Source organism: Stigmatopora nigra, chromosome 7, assembly GCF_051989575.1.
Source record: "Stigmatopora nigra isolate UIUO_SnigA chromosome 7, RoL_Snig_1.1, whole genome shotgun sequence".
Classification (NCBI taxonomy): Eukaryota; Metazoa; Chordata; class Actinopteri; order Syngnathiformes; family Syngnathidae; genus Stigmatopora; species Stigmatopora nigra.
Genome location: NC_135514.1, coordinates 6546581 through 6555691, shown reverse-complemented (window position 1 = coordinate 6555691; position 9111 = coordinate 6546581). Strand labels below are relative to the sequence as shown.

The window sequence follows — 9111 nt, the reverse complement described above, 5'->3', positions numbered from 1 at the left end:
AGGTTCACATCAGCTCCTGTTAAATACATGAAACAGTCTGAATTGGGAATTTGCTGCAATTGGGGTTTATATATTAGTATAAGAGCATCATTATTGATGAGAGTAATAGTGTCCAATGTGTTTGACCTGTCATGGACCCAAAACACTTAAGGTGGTTAACTGAGATCCTCCTCCTATTGTTTCCTATAATGCAAGCTTGTAACAATACATAGATCGCAATGTGGCAGCTGATGAAGAAACCCAACACCGATTTTCAAAAATTTGGGATTTATGACATGATTCATCCTCTGTGTTCACCTTTGCACCCAAGTTACCAGAGAAGCCCAGAGGGGTGGATTCGGCCACTGCACCACTCTCTCCTGTCTGCAAGGAATACAAATGACTGCACCGTGTCAAATATGACCACGGTATGTGGCTACGAGGTGCATATTATCCCCACAAATATCCCATTCGAGATGCCATTAATTAAAGCCCCGTGCAACATCCAGCCCATTGTCTGACTGTTAGCCCTTTAATGCTAAGCTAGCTCAGCTAACGGGAGCTATTCCCACCCGTTCCGCTCCCAAGGCAGATCAATATACTCACCCGCTTAAGACTCCCGGTGGCCAGGCCGCTCCTACTTCCAGTCACCGGTCACCTTTTCCAGTGAGTAAAATATACTTTAGCATCAATAGTCCAAGGTAGTATTAAATGTGACTTTTGAAGGCTGAGTGTGTCCCTCGCTCTTGGAGATCTTGCTGTCTTGAGTCAACAACAGCGACGTGCCCGGCTGTTGGTGTCACTGACGCCAGCCGCGAGGAACCGCGAAGTGCCGAACGGCGGCTCCACTGTCTGCTGCGCCGGTCTTTTCCATCATGGCTGCAGCTGTCATGAAGATCGGGCCTCAACCTCGAAATCAGGGGTGGGCAATTATTTTAACTGAACTTAAGGCTGCAGTGAGTCAGTGAGTCCTGGGCTTTGTTCCAAAGAGTTTAACTTTTGAGGTTTCTGCTGAAATCAAGGGATTATACATGCAAGACACTAGATGGGTGAAAATGTGTCGTATTGTTCGGTTGGACTCAAAACTTGCACCCACTGTATGTGGACTTAATTGCCCACCCCGACTCTAAACCATGTGTCCTCATCATGATATTATTTCATATATCCTGCCCGTTCTTAGCTGTGATAGCACCCCCATGACCCTCATGTGAATAAGCTCAGCAGAAGATGAAAAAATGCTTTTATTGATTCATTCATTTTCCCAACCCCTTATCCTCACAAGGGTCACAGCGGGTTCTGGAGTCTCGCCAAGTCCTTGCCACTTTATACTTACTGTTGTCCCACCATTGCTGTCTTGTCACCTTCCCTGAGTGATTCCCGTTTTTCTTTATACTTTCAACATTTTGCTAGTGTTTTTCCCTTGGGGCCCATTGGTGGGTGCTTGTGTACAGTTGCATGGTTTGTATGTGGGTGTGCCTGTTTGTAAAGGTGTGTTTTGTATTAATTTATCTGTTTCTACGTTACAGATACCGAAAGTAGATTAATCTCATCTCATTTTTTTAACTGCTCTATCCTCGTTAGGATGGCAGAGGGTGCTGGAGCCTATCCTAGCTGACACCGGGCCAAAGGCGGAGGACACCCTGAATCGGTGGCCAGCCAATTACGTGGCACAGGTAGACGGACAAGCATGCACTCACGCCCATACCTAGGGGCAATATAGGATGTCCAGTCAGCCTACCATGCATGTTTTTGGAATGTGGAAGGAAACCCACGCCGGCCCGGACAGAATACGCAAACTCCACACAGGTGGACCAACCTGGTTTCGACTCCAGGACCCTAGAGCTGTGAGGCCAACCCATTTGCCGGGCCGCTTACTCAAAGTAGTCTTTATTCAAATGTGATGGGGCTACTCCTCTTTCTTGAAAGCTGAAGAATTAAAAATGATCTACAATATACCCTCAATTCTACAGTGACGCAATTTTGTCCCAGGCTAAAACATGACTTCAGAGGGCCTCTACTGGCAGAGCTAGGAATAAAATCCTACGGTCGTATCTAGAGGATAAATAAACCATTAGAAATTGCAAGGCTGACAAAAAGATTTTTTTAAAGAAATGCATTTTTAAAAATTCACTTTAATCAATATACCAATGTATTCTGTTTAGTGTTAAATATTTACTGCCCCAGGGTGTGGTGGTCGTTGATACTGGAACTGTTATCAGGATTGCTCTCTTGTATTCTTTATTTTCTATTTTTATACTCTTTTCTCATTCCATCATCCAGTCTATGTCATCATAAGATGCCAACCCATGGAAAACCAAAAAAAGACAAGCACTTATGTTGTGTCGTTCCTTTCCTTCCTTCTTCGAGGACTCTCTGACTGAGAGGGGTTGATGCTCAATGTTGTCAAACCTGTACAGCTACATTGCTTATGTTTTGCTATTGATAATCTTAAAATCACTTTAATCACTATTGGTGATCTTCAAATCACTTTAATCACTATTGTTAATCTTATAATCCCTTAATCACTCACACAAAACATCAATTATTGGTATTTTATAAATAGTGTTAATTAATTTTTAAAAATTGAAATCTTGTTCGTGCCACAACTACAGTGCCACAATCACAGTTAGTACAATCACATGCAGATATTTTCAGTTATATAATGGTTATAAAAAATATCATGTTATAAGTGTTTTATTCACATTTGCACTGGTCTTCTGGTCTAAACACCCTTCTAGTCTGAAAAATACGGTGAGCAGTAAAGGTATGCTATGATTATGAATATTTAAAAACTGTTAAAAGCATGATTATGTCTAATGCCTGACTAATAGGTACATATTTCCCTAAAAAAGTTAGACGAAAGTTTCATTCCCATTAAAGATTGCCCAGTGAGCTCCCAGGGATGTAATCCCATTCCCATTGGAGCGGCCACTGAGGAATCGGAGTTCAGCATCTTGGTGCACTGGATAAAAGTTAAAAGTGGTCTGCAAAAATTAAAAAAAAACAAAGAAAATGCATAAAAATGATTATACTTGGTTGTTTTGATGATCTTAATGGTGTATTTTGAAAATGCTTACCTGTGTGGGCTGGCCAGCAACCAACAATCGTCCTTTGTTTGTCACCATTATAATCTGATAGATGAAGTTTGAGACAAAGAATTTTCCAGACACCTGAAATATGACCGCCATATATCAGCATTTTAAATGCATGGACTCTGAACAGTAATATAGAAGTAAGTAGTGTAATTTTAAGTTTTAACCAAGACTTCATTATCAAGTTAATACTTAGAAATGTTTCAATGTGAATTTCACACCTGAATAATTTTTTCACCATCGTGCAGGTAGATTTCCAATGGTTCTTGATTGTTATTTGCTCGGCCAACTACATTGCTCCACACATAATCGTAACGCAGCTGAATTCTGCAATAAAACATAAATGCATCAATAATAAAAATGTGTTTAAATTATAACATTTGAGCATAAAATATTATTGTATAGTTTGTGATCAGTAAGATTTTTTTCCATCAACTAAAAAACTAAAACAATTAAAGGGATGGAGACTCACGCAGTAATGTAAGCACTGTTTAATTCCCAAATGCGAATTGCTGTAATTCGGCCTACTCCTTCTGTCACAAATTGGGTCCCAGTACCACCTCCGACAGTAGGGGAGAAGGAGTAGTGGTCCTGGAAAGCTACAATAGTGGCAAAATTTACATATTAAACTAATTGCTGCTTCTGAGTTTAATTTCAAGAACACAAGCAAATTTACATGTGTCAAGATTTGCAAGTAGAAAAGTTTGTTCTTACGTTGTGCTAGGCACGTTGCACAGAGACTTGTAAGGAACAGGTACAAAAACATATTGGTGGTCTCAGTGGGTCAGCACTGAAAGAGTCATTATACATCACATTTAGTAAAATAAAGTATACACAATTCTACCAAAAAAAATCGTAGCTTGAGACTTTGTGATAATATTTAAATCTCTGTATATGGAATGTAAATATGCGTGAGAAAACAAGGCTTCAATCCTACCTTTTTATTGCATAAAAAGCGAATAATCTCAACTTGTGTGATTCATATCACCTAACAAACGTCTTTATAAAGCTGTAGGTCCCTCCCTCTTCTCACTCAAAAAAATGCAGGGAGGCAGGCATGCAGAAAAGAGCTTACTGTATATGTTTTCAGTATATTTCATCTAGGTGTCCTCTGAAAATTTTTGTTTCCTTCTTAACATATAATAAAACAAAATTTCAGCCAAATTATCCAACTATAGTGCAATGGAAATACGTGTTTATGGTTGTTGAAAGTTAGGTTTCATCAAATAACTTTCCCTCAGTGTATGATCTTCTAAATCATAAGTTGTCTATTAAATGAATGGATTTCTTTCCCACTTTTGACTATATGAATACAAGAAAGTTAAGAGTTCAGCCTTTTGCCTAAGATCAACTATGAGAGGCTCCAGCTCACTTCAACTCTGATCATATATGAGTGATAAAATCTATTTTATATATAATTAAACAAATAAAAGATATAGTTTAAATGAATGACTAAAATCTTAAGTGTCAAACATTTTAGTAATTCAGATAATTAATATTCCACGTAAAGATTGTATGAATAATTATTCTCACATCCTGGAAACTTGTGACGTCCTAGAAAACAGATGAGTAAATTTAACTCTGGCTTTTGTTGTACCTGGTTATACTGGAATAACCATCTTGGCATGTTGATTCCACACACCCAATTAGAATTCCTGAAGTCCCGCAAACTTCCTTCTAACATACAGCAGGCAAAACGTTTTTACGTGGGTGAGGCTATAATGAAACAAAGAATTTCAAATATCAAAACAATCACAGAATTTGGAGAATTATACACTGTACTTAATTGGGAGAGTCAAATCTACACTGAATGTCTTTGTGGCTGCCATTGTTATAATCTCTGGTATACTTGTAAGGGGGGGGGACAAATATTTTAAGTTCTGTTATGTTCGCAGTACCCTCTGGGAATAAGTTTAATGGCACACACTGAGCTAAAAGGCACTGTAGTACATTACTGCACGTGGAATCTTTAAACAGTGAACTTCCCTTGGAGTAAACATGGCCAATGAGGTATATTTTGTTGTTTAATCTTCATTTGTTTGTCATTATTATTTGACATATTCTTTGAATATGTTTAGAAATTGATTTAAGGGGCGGCCCAAATGAGCCAATGATGGCGGCGTCGGCCTCACAGCTCAAGGAGTCCTGGGTTCAAATCCAGGGACGGCAAGTTCCCCCCTGGGCCTGCGTGGGTTTCCTCCAGGTACTCTGGTTTCCTTCTACATTACAAAAACATACATGGTAGGCTGATTGGACAGTCTAAATTGCCCTTGAGGTATGGGTGTGAGTGTGAATGGTTGTCCGTCCTCTTGTGCCCTGGGATAGGCTCCAGCACCCCCTGCCACCCGAATGTGGATAAAGCGGTTCAGAAAATGAGATGAGTTGAGTTAATTTAAATCTTTATTTTGTCTAGATCTGATGGCATTGTTGAAGGATCATTATTCTGGCAAGTTGATGACCTGTTGCCCAAATAAATGGTTGTTAAAATCCATGAACAACATCAAGTCTTGACTATCAACTCCAAAAGGTGATGTACTCTTTCATTTTACAAAGTTACTTTCCTGTATTGTGATTTGACAAGAGGAATCTGTACAATGTTGGCATGTTCGTGCCAAAGTTGTGTAGCACTGATGCAATGATAACATCTTTATGACAATAGATACGTCAGTTGGGAAACGTTCTCTTTGTGGATGCTTCTCAAAGCACTACCAAATGAAATATTATTTTCCAGTCTGATAAATGTTGATGAGAAAAGTACTGTAATTCTCCCTCCTGTCAGTTGTAAACGCTGCTTTTCCAGTTGTTCTTCTCGCTTGGTTTTGACATTCTTTAAGCATACAGTGCAGTATTTTTGTTGCTCACTGTCTGATATTGCAACTGAGAAACAATTCCAAAAGAACGAAAATTAAGACCTGTCAATTATGCTGAACATTATGTAACTATAGCAATTAATTTATATCTTACAAATATTGCATCCCTACTAGAGGAATATACATGGATACAACATACACAAAAGTGAGGTGAAAACTTGTTGTTCTACCAGGTATTTTGTTTCAATCCACTGTGTTTTTATTTTTTTTATTCTTTTATATAGAATGTATTTACTCAATAGATTTCATGTTAGCATTAGATTGAGAAAGACACTTTGTTTCCATTCCTTATCCAAATGGAATTAATCATAACAATATGATATGCAAATACACAAATAATATTCAATCTAATTAACTTTATGCTCTTCAAGATATATTCAACATGTACATCTATTATTACCTGAACATGTATTATTACCCAAGAAAAAACATTCAAGAGAAGATACCAACACCACATATACTTTTCATTGGTCTAATTTAAACATCTAACCTTGGGTAAAGGCAATCTATACCCTGGACTTGTCACCCCTCATATGTTACATGTATGGAAACCTTTTAGACTGAACATTTCCAATGTCACGTAATGGGGACTAAAGACTTGTTTGCCATCAAGGAAGTCAGGCAAGGGAAAGTATACTACCAGTAATTCAATAATACAGTTCAACCTGTATTTTTTTTCCACCCACAGGACTAGTTCGAGTATTTTTTTATGCAATTGACTTCCTGCATATTGTATTCATGATGCTAAGTCTGTCCATTTATAATTTGGTTTAGTGTTACTGTCACACACCGACTTACTCTAGAGGTCAGTATTTTGTCATTTTAAACCAGCAGAAAATGTAACTGCCTTTTATGTACCATTTTCATTCCAACAAGACAATTATACATTAAATACTAAAACCCTAACACTTTAGTGCAGGTTGTATCAATTCTCTTAAAGAAATAATTCATCTGTAGAGGTGGTCCATCATGGAAATCTTTAATTCATTTTCTGAGCCATTAGTCCACACAAGGGTCAAGGGGGTGCTGGATCCTATCACTGCCAACAATGGGCAGTAGGCAGTGAGTGAATACCTTAAACTGGTCTCCAGAAAATCGCAGGGAACGTGGAGAGACTAAGCCAGGAAATACACAACGAGCATTGGTTTGCTACGTTCCGTCTGCATCACTCACGACTATGAAAACGTCTTAAACCAAAGTCCACCGCTTGTGATTTTTTGTGGCCATAAGACAAAGAAAACCAAAGGGCTCACACAAAACTTCAGGCACAATCTTGTGATAATGTTATATCACAGAAATATGAAGACGGCACGTCCCACCTTGATGACCATTTGTGAATAAATAATGTATTTAAGTGCAACCTTTGTTTTCAGTTGTTTTATCACAAAACAAATAATTTGATTTAAATTGTGGTATGTATGAGTGTTTTTTTCTGGAAGGGAGCCTAGAGTGGATGTTGCCGTTGGAAGGAATAACGCAATGCTGGATCAAACTCTCTACGCCAAATGAAATAGAGTTAAAAGTTTAAAAAGATGACCGCATTTAGCATTAGTGGGAATTATTTCAAACACCTTTGGGATGAATACGCAGTAAAGCTGAGGGCAACAAAGGCTAACAATTCAGTATGAGGTTGTTTATTGGCATATCAACAGCGCACATTTCTGTGTTTAGCAGTTTAACATATACCTAACATTTAAGAGTATGGAAAGACAGAATAAAATCTGAAAGTATACTCATTTGTTTCAGCGTGGTGGAATCATATGCAAACCGTAAATGGGCCTCCCAAACACTGAAACACCAACACAAGGAGCTCTCCTTTTGAGAAATACAAGAGTTTGGCTAAATACCTAGTTTTTGTAATCTACTTTAAGACAATAGAAAGGGTAAAGGGACATATTGCATAACAGATTAATTCTTTTGAAAATAGGCCAAAAAAATCAAGGTGTTTATTCAGACTTTTCACTTAACAAGTAGGTTTTCAGCTGCTTATATGAAAATAATAATAGTCCTTTGGTTGCACTGCTACTGTAATGATATAGTTGCACTATAAATGTTATGTTCATCGTAAAAGCCAATATAGTTTTATGGATATTTATATGAAGGTTTCAAAGTTTCTTTTTGTTAATATATACAGTAATCTAAAGGTCAAAGCGTAACCTACTTTTACTTTTTACTAGTTTGCATTTTTGTGAAGCAGAACAAAAGGACACATTCTTTATTCAAATATGGGAAACTAAGTATGACTTGTAACTTAGTAGTCTTATACTTGTATAATGGCAATAATGGAATTCAATTCTTCTAAATACACTTGGTAAAATGTTTTACCACAAATATTTTCTCTGCAGCTGATTGTCATAGAACGGAAAGGACAATACTACATTCTTTCCAACTTAAAAAATCTTTCTTTGTGTTACTGAATACGACATTTTTGTATGAGGTTGAACTGGTCACTGACACAAAAGTTTCACAAGATTTTCATTACATAACATTCATTAAAGTCCACTGCCACCAAAAAGTGAAAGGTAAGCACTTTATTTCAGAAAGTTGACCCTTGTGATTCAACAGATAGCAAAGAATACCGTAAATTATAGAGTTTTTAGTGAGAAGACTTTTCACAGTCCCATCCTGTTTTGTACCCCCCAAATTCCTGTTGCATAACCCTGTAGAGCGTGCCAAGTAGGACAGCCTTCCTGGCCAACTTCGGCCTTACCGCAGATCGTAGCACTTTTTCTCTCTCAGTCTTCGGCTACAGCACTGTGTAATTTTAAACCATCCAGCTCGCATTCTCTGTACATGCAAGAATACACTTTTTGAGTTTTTGGTTAAAATCAATACCCTCCCATCAGCCTTTCGGTGGTTATTTTTTTCAACCTTTAAACGGAGACATGCGGTCGACAAAACGTGGTGTACAAGACATTTAACTTGCTGTTCCTACGTGAACGCAGTAGCCACATTGATATTTCCATTGTTTATAGACTGTTATGCTTATTTACTTAAAATAATCTACTTTATGTCGAGACAATATTTTTTTTAAAAGTGCTCACTTCTTTGAGCAATGGGGAGAGGGGACTTTGGTATCATTACACATTCATGCTGTGTCTAAGTGTGTCACTACATTTGGCCTGGTAACTACAGTTAAGTGTGTGAAATGTATCGTGTTGTATTCTTGT

At 37.8% G+C, this 9111-nt stretch overlaps 1 protein-coding gene and 1 long non-coding RNA gene across 3 annotated transcripts; one reads left to right on the top strand and one right to left on the bottom strand.

Moving 5' to 3' along the window:
* The first annotated feature begins 321 nt into the window (after positions 1-321).
* LOC144198852 (uncharacterized) lies at positions 322-5687 on the top strand. 2 transcript variants are annotated; one of them, XR_013326790.1, is made up of 4 exons: positions 322-645; positions 732-901; positions 1561-1652; positions 5485-5687. It is a non-coding gene; the product is annotated as an uncharacterized LOC144198852 (long non-coding RNA). The 2 variants fall into 2 exon arrangements; XR_013326791.1 differs by lacking the exon at positions 732-901.
* LOC144198851 (zymogen granule membrane protein 16-like) lies at positions 2092-4131 on the bottom strand. Its single transcript, XM_077720027.1, has 6 exons — positions 4009-4131; positions 3786-3861; positions 3544-3670; positions 3293-3398; positions 3057-3149; positions 2092-2963 (listed from the first exon to the last, which is right to left on the bottom strand). Exons 2-6 carry the CDS (start codon positions 3835-3837, stop codon positions 2832-2834), a joined length of 510 nt encoding a protein of 169 aa, XP_077576153.1. The 5' UTR covers positions 3838-3861; positions 4009-4131; the 3' UTR covers positions 2092-2831.
* Positions 5688-9111: the final 3424 nt, after the last annotated feature.

Coding starts and splice junctions, on each gene's coding strand:
- LOC144198851 (XM_077720027.1), bottom strand. CDS start 3,837: ATGTTTTTGTACCTGTTCCTTACAAGTCTCTGTGCAACGTGCCTAGCA. Junction 3,671..3,785: donor TGCAACGTGCCTAGCACAAC/GTAAGAACAAAC, acceptor CCACTATTGTAG/CTTTCCAGGACCACTACTCC. Junction 3,150..3,292: donor ATGGTGAAAAAATTATTCAG/GTGTGAAATTCA, acceptor GTCATATTTCAG/GTGTCTGGAAAATTCTTTGT.